Source organism: Sapajus apella, unplaced genomic scaffold (assembly GCF_009761245.1).
Source record: "Sapajus apella isolate SASKATOON/1434 unplaced genomic scaffold, GSC_monkey_1.0 scaffold94, whole genome shotgun sequence".
Lineage (NCBI taxonomy): Eukaryota > Metazoa > Chordata > Mammalia > Primates > Cebidae > Sapajus > Sapajus apella.
Window position 1 is genome coordinate 2,943,776 of NW_022437034.1, and position 14,458 is coordinate 2,958,233.

At 57.2% G+C, this 14,458-nt stretch overlaps 1 protein-coding gene and 1 long non-coding RNA gene across 9 annotated transcripts in view; one reads left to right on the forward strand and one right to left on the reverse strand.

Moving 5' to 3' along the window:
• CDH23 (cadherin related 23) overlaps positions 1-14,458 on the forward strand; it is a 418,948-nt gene that overhangs the window by 297,726 nt on the left and 106,764 nt on the right. For all 7 annotated transcript variants that reach the window (XR_004262173.1, XM_032256272.1, XM_032256266.1 and 4 more), the window contains 5 exons: positions 5,141-5,330; positions 5,666-5,811; positions 7,919-8,138; positions 9,913-10,065; positions 12,055-12,168. Coding sequence is in view for 6 of the 7 variants with exons in the window: in XM_032256272.1 (XP_032112163.1) it covers positions 5,141-5,330; positions 5,666-5,811; positions 7,919-8,138; positions 9,913-10,065; positions 12,055-12,168 (823 nt within the window). In the remaining variant the exon portion in view is untranslated. The remainder of the gene's footprint in view (positions 1-5,140; positions 5,331-5,665; positions 5,812-7,918; positions 8,139-9,912; positions 10,066-12,054; positions 12,169-14,458) is intronic.
• LOC116535377 lies at positions 7,436-12,101 on the reverse strand. 2 transcript variants are annotated; one of them, XR_004262176.1, is made up of 4 exons: positions 11,963-12,061; positions 10,542-10,811; positions 9,455-10,012; positions 7,436-7,601 (listed from the first exon to the last, which is right to left on the reverse strand). It is a non-coding gene; the product is annotated as an uncharacterized LOC116535377 (long non-coding RNA). The 2 variants fall into 2 exon arrangements; XR_004262175.1 differs by lacking the exon at positions 10,542-10,811 and having other exon boundaries at positions 11,963-12,101.

The following is a 14,458-nucleotide window of genomic DNA, read 5'->3' on the forward strand; positions in this document are numbered from 1 at the left end:
CCCCCTCTGGAGGGCTCCCACCCCCACACTGCACAAGCCCCAGCCCCACCACAGCGCCTGTCTTTCACTGCTGCGTCCCTGCAGTCATCAGTCTGGGTTAGCTGATCAGGAATTTTCTGGCCCAGGTTTGCACCAGCCCGTGTGTGTGTTATGTGCTCATGGGCAGGGATGTGCACAGCTCAGGATGCAGAGGGGAGGTGCAGCCAAAGCCAGGGCATCCACAGCAGAGACAAGCATCCTGGGGAAACTGAGGAGGCCCAGGTCCCATGCCCACACCATCTGCTCTGCTGGGAGATCCCCATTTCTCAGCCTTCTCGTCACCCTATAACCACGTGACCTCACTTGTGGAGGCTTGTCCCCACATGAGCAGCCCTACTGCCACCACCCAGCCCTGTGGGGGACATGAATCCTGACCACTCACAGTAGGGCCATTCACTGAACACCTGGGAAGTGCCCTGAGCCTCACCTGAGGGCTTCTCAGGAATTCTCTCTCCTCATCCTCATCATCTCACATGGCAGAGGGATTCTGCTCCCATTGTTCTGTGGAGGAGGCAGACTTAGAGCTTAAAGGGTTGCCCAAGGTCCCAGAGCTACTAAGGGGTGAGGCCATTACTTGAACCCTGGTCTGACTTGGAGACGAGGGATTAGAACCTACCTATCCCAGTCCTTATTCCTCTGCTGGTTCAAGTGGTACCCTGGCAGGTGGCCAGGTCCTGAGGAACTGGAGAACTCTGGTAGGATGGGAGAAGCGATGATAACTTTGCATCCAGCTCTCCAGAAAGGCTGCCCTACGTGAGCCCAAGCAGCTCTGGGCTGCTAATGCCCAGCCTCTCCAGCCCCACCCTCAGCAACCACACCCAGCAGTGGCTGTGGCTGGGAGAGGAGGTCCGCCTGGAAGGAAGGACAAAGAGAGGGAGGGAAGGATTGGCTGTCATGCCTCTCTTCCTTTCCACGTGTTCACTGACTGGCTGTCAACAGGTGTGTGGATGCCCCTCCCGGAGGATCCAATGGCATAGGGCAGAAGTGAGGAATCTGGAATCTGTCATTTCTCAAAGCCCCATAGAGGAATTCCTTCCAGCCCAGGGCCAGGTTTAGAAGCCACTACCCTGGCACTTTGACACGGCTTTCTAGGGCCCTCTGGTGGGTGCTCTCTGCTGCTGCCTCGTGGGCACTGCACTGACTCAGGACAGCCTCCTCCTCACCCCAGCCAGGGGCTCCACGAGCTGGGGCTGGATCTCACCTCTGGATACTTTCTGGTCAGCCCTCCCCTTTCCCTTGTGTTTCTGGGAAATTCCTCCCAAAGGGAATTGAGGGGCAAGTAAAGAAGGTTGCTCTGGGAGAAAGGGGCTGCGTGGGACACCAGCCTGGGCTACCGTTATCAAACAGTGTATCTGGCAGTAGGTATGCCAGGTGAGGACTGCACTCAGCCTTGGGCCTTTGCAAGCTCTGGTCCCCGTGGCCTTCACCCAGTGTCCAGCTCCTCACATGTCCTTCTGAGCCATGAGCGGGCACAGACAATGGACTGGGGCACTGCCCAGTGCCTCCTCACTTTCCCGGAAACCCACGAGCCATCAGAGAATGCCTTGGGCATGCCAGGCCTCATGCTCGTCAGGCTGAGGGTACAGGAAGCAACGCCAGGCCGGGTGCAGTGGCTCATGCCTGTAATCCCAGCACTTTGAGAGTCCAAGGCAGGCAGATCACTTGAGCCTAGGAGTTCAAGACCAGCCTGGGCAACATAGTAATACACCCACTCTGAGTCTTTACAAAAAAAAAAATTTTTTTAAGTAGTCAGGTGTGGTAGTGCACACCTTTGGTCCCAGATACTCGGGAGGCTAAGGCAAGAGGATTTTTGAGCCTCATAGATTGAGGCTGCAGTGAGCCAAGATCACACCACTGCACTCCAGCCTGTGTGACAGGGTGAGATCCTGTCTCCAAAAAAAAAAAAAGGAAGCTCCTGCCCTGCCTTTCGAGATCTTCACATCACTCTTCTGCTCAAACCCAATGGTTCCCATCTCTCCCTGTGCAAAAGCCAGACTCCTTGCCGGACCTACATCTGCGTGCACCAGTTGAGGTCTGGCACGCAGGCAGTGACCATGTCCACCTGCACAGGCGTGCGCTGGCGGAGTGACCGTCTCTGTCTGCAAAGGAGATTTTGGTCCCACTCTCATTCCTGGCTCCTGCAGCTGCCTTCAAGGACCTGGCTGATGGGCATTGATTTAGAGCCTTTCAAAGCCCTCCAGCAAAATAAAGGAGAGGAGAGAAGGAGAGAATTATTCCCTGTCAGGCAGGAGAAAAATGACGGGCATGAAATTGGAAATAAATGAGGAGAAAGTGGTGAGATTCTACAAAATCGTCCAGCAGGGAGCCTGCAGGAGGGGCCACAGCCCTCCACCCTCTCCTGTACCCCCAACCCACCCTGTGACCAGAGTCAGTCAAGAGGCCCAAAAACAGTGTCCATGCCCCAACTAGGGTCATTTGGAAGCAGCTACCCTGGCACTCTCTGGCATGGTGGGGGCAGGAAGAGGGGATAGAAGAGGAGAAAACACCCCCCATGTGAAATTCATCTCAGCCTGTTCAGCAACAGGTGTGGTCTTGGAGCAAGTCACCTCCAGAAAAATAAAACAGGAATAAAATCATCTCTCCCCCAGGCTGGGTGTGGTGGCTCACCCCTGTAATCCCAGCACTTTGGGAGGCCAAGGTAAGTGGATCACTTGAGGTCAAGAGTTTGAGACCAGCCTGGCCAACATGGTAAAACCTTGTCTCTGCTAAAAATACAAAAATTGGCTGGGCATGGTGGCTCTTGCCTGTAATCCCAGCTACTCGGGAGGCTGAGGCAGGAGGATTGCTTGAGCCCAGGAAGTAGAGATTGCAGTGAGCGGGGATTGCACCACTGCACTCCAGCCAGAGCAGTGGAGCAAAACTCCATCTCAACAAAAACAAACAAACAAAATCCCTTTTCAAACTGTTGAGAAAAGCATTGTAGAAACGCAAAGCATCCTGATCTCCTAAGTCCATCAGTGAAATGACTTGTCCTGGTTTGAATTATTCCTGTGGTACCTAAGAGCCCTGTCTCCTGTTTACAAAATGGGGGTTTTGGGGTCCCCTTTATGGAGGCTAGGGAAACTGAGGCAACATGCCCGCAGCAAGATGAGGACACCTGAGGCCTGGAAGGCAGGGACCTCCCCTACCCTACCCTTCGGTGCTGCAAGGTTGAAAAGGGAGAGGAGGGCCGAGCAGTCCGGGGTGAGAGCAGAGGCTGCCCCCACCTCTCTGAAGGGGAAGCTGGTCTAGGTGCCACAGCATTCAGCCCTGCGTCAGCCTCTCTCCCTCTGGCCTTCCCAGGGCCCACGGACAGGGGCAGATGGGAGTTCTCAGCCGGGGCTGCTCATCTGTCTGTTCTGGTCTGGTGGCCCCAGAGACACCTCTGGCTGGGGATTAAGGAGAGGAGGGACAGATTCTGCTGCCAAAGCACAAAAGGCTCCACATCAAGTAAGATGAAGGGGCTGACAAGGCCTGGCTGTCATCACTGACTATCCTGCAGTTAAGAATGACACTGTCCTGCTGTGGCCCCAGGGACTGTGGTCACCTCCCAGCCCCCACTGACCTCGTCCACCTCAGGTGCCAAATTGGCCTCTGCAGTGCAGGGCCGGGGGTGATCGAGGGGTAACAGCCACCTCAGGAGCCTCCAGGCTGAAAGCTGGGTCAGCGCCATGGGTGGTGCTGTGTGATCCTGAGACCGGCCTGTGCCTCTCTGGGCTCTACTTACTCCCTGTGAAAAGCAGGGCAATGGATGGTGAGAGAGCTTCCCCACAGAGCAGGGGATCGGTGCACGCAGGGGGCCTTGGCAAAGACGAGGAGCCCTCGGAGACCTCAGGGGACCCTTGGCCTTTTGTTTATGACCTGGCTGTGTGGGATCAGGGATGCTAAGGCACAGCAGGCTATGGGCTCACCTCCCCTAGGTTAGGATGGCACTGAGCACTGGCCCCTTCATGACGTGGGGGTTATAAGGGAGGAACCGGGGTGTGGGCCGGAGGGTTGAAGGGGCCAGAGTGTCTGAGGCCGTCCTGCTTCTCACGAGGGATGGTGTTCCTCCCTTCCTGGGTGCTCAGCCCTCTCCCTCAACACTCCCCTAGCCCCATGACTGCCCTAGTTAACTGGGTCCCACCTTCTGAAAGTGGGGCCCAGCCATAGCCTCCTCCACATGCCCTGTCATCCCTGGTGTCACATTCTAAAGCTTCAAAAGAAGGAAGGGAGGGTTTGAGGATGAAGAACCCAGTCTCCAAAATCCAGAGTTTGAAATTCTTTCAAAAATCTCAGCCAGTGCACAGGCTCCCCAGCCCTTCCCAGCCGTCCCCTGGAGAACTCCGTGGTCAGGGACCTGCTGGGGGCCCCCTGGTTGCCCAAAACCCACAGACATGTCCCCCTGAATGTCTGGAACAGAAGGGCACAAAGCTGTGGGGTATGTGTGGGCATTTGTGTGTGGGGGTGTGGTGTGGTGTGTGTATGGTGTGTGTGCGGGTGGGTGGGGGTGGGGGTGGGGTGTGTGGGGGTGTGTGGGGGGGGTGCGGGTGGTGTGTGTGGGGGTGTGTGTGTGGTGTGTGTGTGGTGTATATGGGGGTGGTATGTGTGGGTGTGTGGGTGTGTGTGTGTGTGTGTTAGAATCCCAGCTCTGCGCTTCCTGGCTTTGAGGCCTTGGGAGCCCCGTTGACCCTCATCCATGCAGTGGGCATAATTAGATATACCTGCTTCATACAGTTGTTCACACAGTACCTGGCGATGGCCTGGCTCCTCTGGGACACTGGGTGCCCGCTGGGGGCCCCTGTAGGAGTGTGCCAGGTGCCGTCAGATGCACTAGCTCAGGCAGGGTTACACCCCCTGTCACAGATCCGGAAGCCCAGGAGAAAGGGGCTTGCCTGAGACGGAAATGGACAGGTTTTGCTAGAGCGCCCAAAGGCTTCCACTGCCGATTCACTTTCTGAACCTCCTACCTCCCAACCCCGTCGGACCACTTCCTGGGCCAGACAGAACCAGGATGCCTCCTCCCCAGGAACAATCAATGTCTGAGCTAGAAACCCCCAGCCAGCCCAGAGACACCCTCCCCGGGCCTGGCTCAGCAAAGGGGTCTGCTCCCTCCCGGCAGGTGGTGGCTGTGGACCCAGACCTGGGGGAGAATGGCACCCTGGTGTACAGCATCCAGCCACCCAACAAGTTCTACAGCCTCAACAGCACCACGGGCAAGATCCGCACCACTCATGCCATGCTGGACCGGGAGAACCCCGACCCCCACGAGGCCGAGCTGATGCGCAAAATCATCGTCTCTGTCACTGACTGTACGGACCCCTCTCACCCCTCACAGTCCCCACACCTTAGGCTGCGGGCATCTGCAGTGACTGGACCTCTGGGGAATCTGGGGCCCACACAAGAGGGCTGTGTCTGATCACCAGGAGTAGAGTAATACCCACGCCCCAGCTGTGACTCCCAGAGCACCCCAAGGGAATGGAGGGGGCAAGGGAGGGGAGCTTGAAGGCTCAGGCTGCTTCCTGGAGGGGCCGCTGGGATGGAGGGCTCTGACTGACACCCTCTCGCCACTTGCCTTCTTCCTGTCCATTTTCTCTTGCACGCATCTTACCCCATTCTCGGCCCCTTCTCACCCTGGTCTTCCCAGGTGGTCAACCCCCTCTGAGAGCTACCAGCAGTGCCACAGTGTTTGTGAACCTCTTGGATCTCAATGACAATGACCCCACCTTTCAGAACCTGCCTTTTGTGGCCGAGGTGCTGGAAGGCACCCCTGCGGGGGTCTCCATCTACCAAGTGAGTCTCTCTCATTTCATCCCTACCAGCCCAGAAGGGGGCAGTGGGTGCCCGAGGGGCCTCGCCCAGGCGGAGCACATTGCAGGGGCGGGGCAGGGGAGAAACTGGGGCTTGAAGGACAGAGGCTCTGGAGAAATGGAGGGGAACATGGCTGGAAAGGATAGGGAGATGGGCAAAGGCAGAGGCAGAGACAGGGAGGGAGGCAAAGGTGGAATTCTGCAAGCCAAGTCCAAGTTTCTCGGCCTGATTATGGATGTCTGGCCTGCACATGGTTCTGGAACATAAAGAAGGCCAGATGAGTGTAGTCCTGGGCATCACCTCTCCCATGCTTTCCCATAGCCCCGGATCAGCTCCCTGTAGTAGAGGGGCCTCTGCCCACTTTTCAGAGCTCTAAAGAGACTTTCCTAGGACCCTGAGGCCACACAAGGCAGGGTCTGATCTTGGGCCTGGCTTCTTTGCCTCCTGTTCCATCATCCTCTGGTCAGGGGGATCCTGAAGGTGCTGGTTTGGGGAAGATGACATCCAGGGTTTCCAGTCCTTTCAAAACCTCAGCCCTCCAGGGTCCGTTTGGAAACACCAGAGACCCTCCTGGTTAAGAGCATGGGCTGTGGAGTCCAGCCAATAGAGGTGTGGATCCCAGCTCCACCAACAAGTGCTGTGTGGCTTGGAGCAAACTGCTTACCCTCTCTGAGCCTCAGTTTCTCATCTGTGAAACGGAGATAATAATAGTACCTTCCTGACTGCTGTGGGGATTCAATCAGACACATGGATGAAACACCCTGGAACTTGGACTCAGGAAAACACGGTAGCTGTGGCGATCACTATGTGTCTGTCATGAGGGCTTATACCTGAGACGCAGTGGCAGGATCAGGTTAGCCTGTTCCCATTCGAAGGAGACGGGGTTGTTTGTCAGGATGCCAGAGGGGGTGAGCTTGGTGGTGCTCCACAGGCCCACTGTGCCTCAGTTTCTTCATCTGTAGGAGGAGGTGGATGGTGTTTCCCAAGCTCCCAGCAGGGGGCGACTCGATCCAGGGAACAGCAGCCTGTCCTGAGGAAGCCCCCAGGCCAAGGGGAGGCGGGGTGAGAGCGAGTGAACCCCTAACCCCAGTTCCCTGGGGGCTCACACTGGCAAATAAAGATGCCCACCAATGCAACTTCTGAGTTCATAGAGGAAGGAGCAGGGAGCGTTTAACTTGGAAACTGTCTTCACATGCAGGACGAGGCCCCTCCCCTGAACTGTGCTCCCTGGGCCCACCTAGGACCTCAGGCGATACAGATTTCTGCTGGTTGTGCAGAAGAGCGGTCTCCAGGGGGTAGAGCTGTGTGCAAGTAAAGTAGAAATACTGAGCACCCTGTCCTGAAAGCATTCAAGCTGAGTCCAGACGACCTTGATAATGTCTCCCAGTCCTGAGAGCCTTGGCTTAATCCCAAACACTATTTCAACTGTTTCTACACATTTTCCCCAAATGCCTTGAAGCCACTTCAGTAAAACATCCAGGGTACCAGGGTCTTGAGTCAGGCAATCTGATGGGGGCTGGAGGTGCAAATGGAATTAGGGAGGAGGCTTGCCTGTACATGGCCACCAATGACTTTTTAAAAAATAATAATGAAACCCTCAAGTGACTTTTACAAAAGAACCCTTGACGTCATTTTATTTTTGTTGTTGCTGTCTCACAAATCAAGCAAAGCGGGGAGGGGCAGCCTGTGACTCCCATCTTCTGTGTGGTTGAGCTCCAGATCATGGTGGGGTCCTCAAGCTGGAACAGCTGCTCCTAATCTGGGAGGGCTTCCTAATGGGGAGAGCAGGAGATGAAGGGGGAAGCGCTGTGGAGACCTGGGCTCTTATTCTAAAAAGACCCTCTGCCACCCCACCATCGGCCTCACTTGGTGCCTTGGGACACCTGTCAGCTGGTGCGTGACCCTCTTAGCATCTGGGAGGGTCCCCTGGGGACAGTGACCTGACCAAAGGCTCGGAGGGGAGCATATGTGTCTTGTGTCTGGCTGTAGCCAAGTGTGTCTCGGCGGGGAGGAGGGGGCACTTATTAGGGGAGAAGCATCCGTCCCAGTGTCCCCTCCCCACCCTCATGCTGCCCCTCCTTGCCCTCAGGTGGTGGCTGTCGACCTAGATGAGGGCCTGAATGGCCTGGTGTCCTACCGCATGCAGGTGGCTATGCCCCGCATGGACTTCCTCATCAACAGCAGCAGCGGCGTGGTGGTCACCACCGCCGAGCTGGACCGAGAGCGCATCGCCGAGTACCAGCTGCGAGTGGTGGCCAGTGACTTGGGCACGCCCACGAAGAGCTCCACCAGCACGCTCACCATCCACGGTAAGGGGCGAGGGGGCTTCCACTGTGTGCTCAGTGCATGGGCACAGGCCCGGGTCAGGGCCAGGGGGAAGTGGGGAGCATGTGTCCCCCACTGCTATCTGCTGGACTTGTAGGCACAGGCTCCCTTGTTAATGAGGCACCCTCCTCAGCTGGAGGCATTCAACACTGCAGAGTCTTCTCTGCACCTGGCCACTGCCTTCAGTGCCCCAGAGCTCAGGGGCAGTGGCCTGGACCTGCTGCCAAGCCCCCGCTCCCCATTCTTCCTAGCCCCAGATTGTAGCAACAGCAAAGGGGACTTGCTTGAGCCAGGGCTGGGACCTCAGGGTCATGAGCAGCCAGGGAGGGTGCAGAGCCCTTTGTCTTCTTTGGAAGGCCAGAGTTTTTGTTTGGAAACCTAAAGGAGACCTCCCTGTCCCATGGGTGTGGAACACCTGGGCTGGCAGCGGCAGGGCATTGCTCTGGGAAGAGAGCAGCTGGGAATCCCAGACTCCCTAAGATCCTCATCCCACTGGGGCTGTTGCGCTCATTCCCACAGTCTCCGCCCTCTATCGGTGAAGGGGCAGGGTGCTGTTTCCATGCTGAATGAGTCTTTAATTTTCAGGACAGGATGGGGACAAGAGCTGTTGCCAAGGGGCCAGGAATAACCCCAGGGAAATAAGGGTGGAGTTTAACAGGCAAGACGTGGCCTGTTCCCTGGGCCTGTTTGGTCCCATCCTAGTTCTGCCGGCCTCTGTGGGATGGTGGCGGGAGAGGGAGTAGTTAGCTTGGCACAGGCACAGACACTGACCCTCTTCAGTGGAGACCTAAGTTGGTAAGGATTCCAGAGAGCACGATACTCTCTCCCATCGCTCCAAGGCTTCCTGTGGGTTTATGGTGTCAGTTTCAGGACCCACTTCTTGGCGGATGATTGACAGGGAGTATGTCCCAGCTTTAAGAGAGGACCCCTGGAGGGCCTTCTTCCAAGACTCAGCAGAAGCCATATCATCAAAGGGGCCCAGCATCTCTCCTGGGGATACCACCTAAAGGAACCCAAGTTGGGTGGGGATCACTTCGCTATAAAGGTTGCCCAAGCGCCCCTCGGCCAGAGGAATAGGGCCGAGCATGCACAGCTGAATAAACAAATCTCTAAGGGAAATCAAACCTTATTTCGGGGGATGGGATTATCAAAGCGAGCACCCTTTGCTGAAGCTCCATTGCATACTGAGGGGAGACCTTGAGGCTCCAGCCCCTCCACTCTGCCGCTGTGCGACTTTGGACAAGTCACTCAGCTGCTCTGAGCTTTTGCTTCCTCAGCTACACAGCGTGTCTGATAATACCCGCCTTCTACGATGCTCTGAGGGCCGCATGTGGTCCTGTCCGGGAAGCACTTAGCACAGGCGTGGCACGCTGGACAAGCTCGTAAATGGTCACCGTCGTCATCGTTGTCATGACTGTCCATGTCGCCATGGTCGTTGTTAGGTGCATCCGGGAGAGAGGTTCTAAGGTTTTCTCTCTCATCTTTGACAGCTGAGCAGCAGTAAGCCCCCAGGGCACAGGGGCACAGGGACAGCAGGAGGGTCTGGAGCACTGATGGGCTTGGTCCTCGCCCTGGCAGGGGTGGGGGGTCCTGGGCTCATGGCCAGGAGGTGTTAACACAGATGCCACTTGGAGCCCATGACTCCCTTGGGAATTCGTTCCCTACTTGGTCTGGAGCTGGAGCTGGAGCCACTGCTCTGGAGCTGGGTCGTCTGCAGCAGAAGGCAGGCCTAGCCCCGGCGCCCATTCTCCCCTGCAGTGCTGGATGTGAACGACGAGATGCCCACCTTCTTCCCAGCCGTGTACAACGTGTCCGTGTCCGAGGACGTGCCGCGTGAGTTCCGGGTGGTCTGGCTGAACTGCACGGACAACGACGTGGGCCTCAATGCCGAGCTCAGTTACTTCATCACAGGTGCTGCCCACCCCCTCCTGTGCAGGCCTGCCGGGGCCCTGCCCACCCCTCCCAGATAGACAGCCAGGCTAGGTGCAGGGTCAGGTGAGGGTGGAAAAGAGGCCAGGGCTCCACTATTGGGCTTCAGCCCTGCCAGTGTCTCCCTGAGGATTTGCTCCTGGCCCTTCCCAAGGGCTTTGCAGCTGGATCACTCTGGACTGGCTCCCTGGGGACCTCCTGAATGTCTTGGTTGTAGGCAGAGGGAGGATCTACTAAGGTTCATTCTGGAGAGAAGTGGGGCCCCCTGATTCCTAGGGGGAGCCCCGAGCCCCGCACCCCGCCCCAAGTCTGGGTGACAGAGCACTAACTGGAGAAATGTGGCCTCGTCCTTCCTCGGGGACCCGTTACTCAGGAGAATTCCCATCTGTTTAGAGGCAGGTGTTTTCCATCTCCCTAAATGAAATGGTTTTAGTTCAAAATTGTTGCCTTGCTGTCACGTGGAGAGCTGTGGCCACAGATGATGAGGCCATGTCCTGGCTCACAGGGGAAAGGGGGCCGCAGTGGATCAGTGATGTCTGCCACAGTGGGAGGATTGGTAGGTGGTGGCACACATGCCTTAGACTTGCCGTTCCTGGATGAGAACAGCTTCTCAGCCTCCCTGACACACATGAGAGGTGCCGGGACACATGGGGGCGCAGTCTTCCCGGCTCTTCAACCCCCCGCATGGCCCTTTTACCGGCTCAGTCTTCTCTCTGTCCAGGACCTGCCTACCAACACACATGTTGCCTAGGTATCTGTGCTTCCCGGATGCCTGGCTCACAGCCCGTCCATGGCTTTTGCTGTGGTCAACGTGGCCTCCCAGCCCTCAGCCTGTACTTTCCTCCCTCGCCTCCCGGAAGGGGCCCAGCACCCTCAGGCCCACTCCTCATGGTCTGGCCCTCAAGTCGGCCTGAGGGAGGGCTTAGTAACCAAGACCCCTCACACGGCACCAGCCCTGGGTCTCCACCACCCATGCTACTTGCGTTCTAGTTCTTCCCTGGGCTCCCCAGGAGCCAGATTGTGTCCCTTGCAGATGGTACTAAAGACACTAGGGAGCATTGGAGGTTTGAGGATCAGGAGGCTTTCCCCGGGGCAAACCAGCAAGGACAGGAGTACCTGGCAGTCTGCAGGATGACTCTTCAGCACCCCAAAGTGGCAGGCTCCTGCTGACCTGCCCAGAGCCCTCCCGGATTTTCAGTGTGCATTCTGCAAGGAGCTGAGCCCAGTCCTGCCCAAGCTCACCACAAAGCTGGTGCCGTGGTGCCCTCTGCTGCCCAGAACGCCACACTGCTTGCCAGCTGGCAGGGGAGGGGTCTCCAAACTTCTGGGAGTTCTTCCTGGCTCCTGTCCACCCCAAGAGGAGACCCTTACACTTCCCACCTGTTGAAGAACTCAGGGAGACTCAGTAATTCCTGTCTCCTGTACAGCTGCCTTGACTTCTCCCTCTGTGGAGCCTCCATGTCCCCACTCAGGGAGCTTCAGTCCTCAGCCCATCTCACCTCTGAGATGAGGGATGTGGGGGATGCTCAGCCAACCCCATAGCCCTCAGCCACATATACAAGCCCCTATGCGGGTTAGCTGCTCATACGCTTCTGCAGGACAGGCAGGGAGCGGAGGGGTGAAGGACACACCCAGGGACCCGGGCACGGAGAACCTAGGGCAGCAGAGGCACGCCATGGAGCAGTGGGTTCTCCTCTGTAAAGTGGAGGCTGAAGGAAATGGCCTGTGTGGAGTGCCTGTATACAGGAGGCGCTCCGTGAAGGATGGGCACTGATTCCAGGCATCCAGCACCCCCACTGAGCCCACCCAAGCTGCACCCGCATCAGAGCGCCTCAGGCAAGGCTGAGTCGACAGCACAGCCTGCCACTCCTGGTCTCACCATGGCGGGTCCCAGCTCAGGAGCAGAGCCCCCCCTTTCCCTGGCCGGGAGCTCTACTTCCCAGTCCAAAGCTTCCTGTCCTTCACCCACAGGTGGCAACTTGGATGGGAAGTTCAGCGTGGGTTACCGCGATGCCGTTGTGAGAACCGTGGTGAGCCTGGACCGGGAGACCACAGCCACCTACATGCTCATCCTGGAGGCCATCGGTACGCACCAGCCCCAACACCAACACGGTGATCTGGGCAAAGCTCACATGGGGTGCCTCCCAGGAGCAGGCCTTTTGCTAAAGGCTGAACTCGGCCCTGGTGCCAGTGGAGAAAGGGCACCAGACGCTCACTAAACATTACTGCCAGGCATGAGGCTCCCTGCTCGGTGCTACATGTAAGACGCTAGGATGGTAAGGTGGGAGCTGCCTGGGAGACCCATGTAGACAAATCACTGCAAATCCAGGCAAGCCAGCAGGAAGGGAAAAAGATGACATGAGAGTATCAGGCACAAAGGGTGGTGCAAACACAGAGGGAGAGGTCATGGGAGGCTTCCTGGAGGAATCAGCATCTGGGAGTGCCTTTGAGTCAGTTAGGACTCTTTCAGTTGCAAATTTTAAAATAAAATAAGCTGACTTCAGCAATATGGGCTCATAAAACCAGCCCACTGGGAGATGTAGCTTCAGGTGTGACTGGGTTCAGGGCTCAGGTGACACCTCAGGCTTCAGTCTCTGCATTGGCTGGCGCTGCCTCCTGTGTGTTGATGTGCTAGTCCATTTTCACGCTGCTGATGAAGACATACCTAAGACTGGGTAATTTATGTAGGAAAAAGGGTTTAATTGGACTTACAGTTCCACGTGGCTGAGGAAGCCTCACAGTCATGGCAGAAGGCAAGGAGGAGAAAGTCCCATTTTACGTGGATGGCAGCAGGCAGAGAATGAGGAAGACGTAAAAGCAGAAACCTCTGATAAAACCATCAGGTCTCATGAGACTTACTCACTACTACAAGAACAGTGTGGGGGAAACCGCCCCATGATTCAACTCTCCCACTGCCTCCCTCCCATAACACGTGGGAATTAGGGGCATACAATTCAAGATGACATCTGGGTGGGGACATTGCCAAACCATATCAGTTGACTTTATTCTTCAGCACACATGTTGGCAGGTCATTGCCCCAGCCTCACCTATACATATTCTCAGGTTGAAGTGCAGCAACAGGGAAGACAACACCTGTCTCTCTCCCGTCCTTGGCAGAAGTCCTCAGATCAGGTCTAGGTAGATCCATTCTGCCCCAGCGCCCATCCCTGAACCCCTCACCGTGGCCAGGGAAGTGAGATATGCTGGTTTCTTAGGCCTAAGTCACATGCCCATCCCTGGAGCTCGAGGCCGTCCCACCTACCCAGCATCCCAGGCCTCAGAGCCTGGAAGGAAGAGTCTACAGGGGACAGTCAGGGCATGGTCTTCCCAGGGAAGCACAGGCCAGTGCCAATGGGCAGAAACAAGGGGTGCCCACTGCAGCCTTGGGGGCCATATAAAGTTTCAGTACATGGAGAAGCAGGGAGGGCATTTCAGGCAGAGGCACCAACCCTTGCAAGGGGCTGGAGGTGGGAAAGCGCCCTGCATACACAAGCACGCCTGCGTACACAAGCACGCATGCACACATAGCAGCTGGCCTACGGAGTGGCCCACGCTGGGGAAGGGGAGGCTGTGATCAGGCAGGGCCATGTCGTGGTGGCCTAAACATTGGCCTAGAAATTTGGTCTTTGGTCTCTGGGCAGCAGGGAGCCCTTGAGGGCACCAGAGAGGAAGAAGGGCATGATGAGGCCTGTGCCCCCGGGTGCCCCTGGTCCTTCTAGGAAGTTTGCAGTGAGCTCTGAGTAAGAAGGGAGTGAGCTCTCTGGGCCTCACTCTTTCCAACCCTCAGTTCCTTCCCAGCCCACCCATGCCCAGATGCCTCTGCCCTCTCCCCTGCTCTCCTCCCCTCCTGGGATGGCTACCCACCCTCTGGAGACTTGTCATCACCCCGAAGTCCAGCCTTCACTTTGGGCATTGCTGGCAGGAGGAGAGGACTTCAGTCAGCCTTCTAGGGAGCCCCCCATACACACACTGATCCCAGCCTGAGCAGTAAGCCTGCCCCCGAGGGTGGTGGGAGGCTGGCCTGAAGAGGAGCTCCGGAGGGTTGGAAGACCTACCCCCAGTGAGTGACGCCACTGCCACATATGGTCAGCTGTCCTGGGGAAGAACGGAGTCACCCTAGGTCTCCAGGCTATTCCAGCTGTCCACACTCCTCCCTGGGGTGACCACTCTTGTCTGGACATGCAGTGCTGGACACAAGCTCCTTCCTCCAAGGGGGATAACCCAAGAGCTTCCCTGAGGCTGAGCCAGCGCCCCATCCTCCCCACCTCCCCATCCTCCCCACCTCCCCATCCTCCCCACCTCCCCACCTCCCCATCCTCCCCACCTCCCCATCCTCCCCACCTCCCCACCTCCCCATCCTCCCCACCTCCCCATC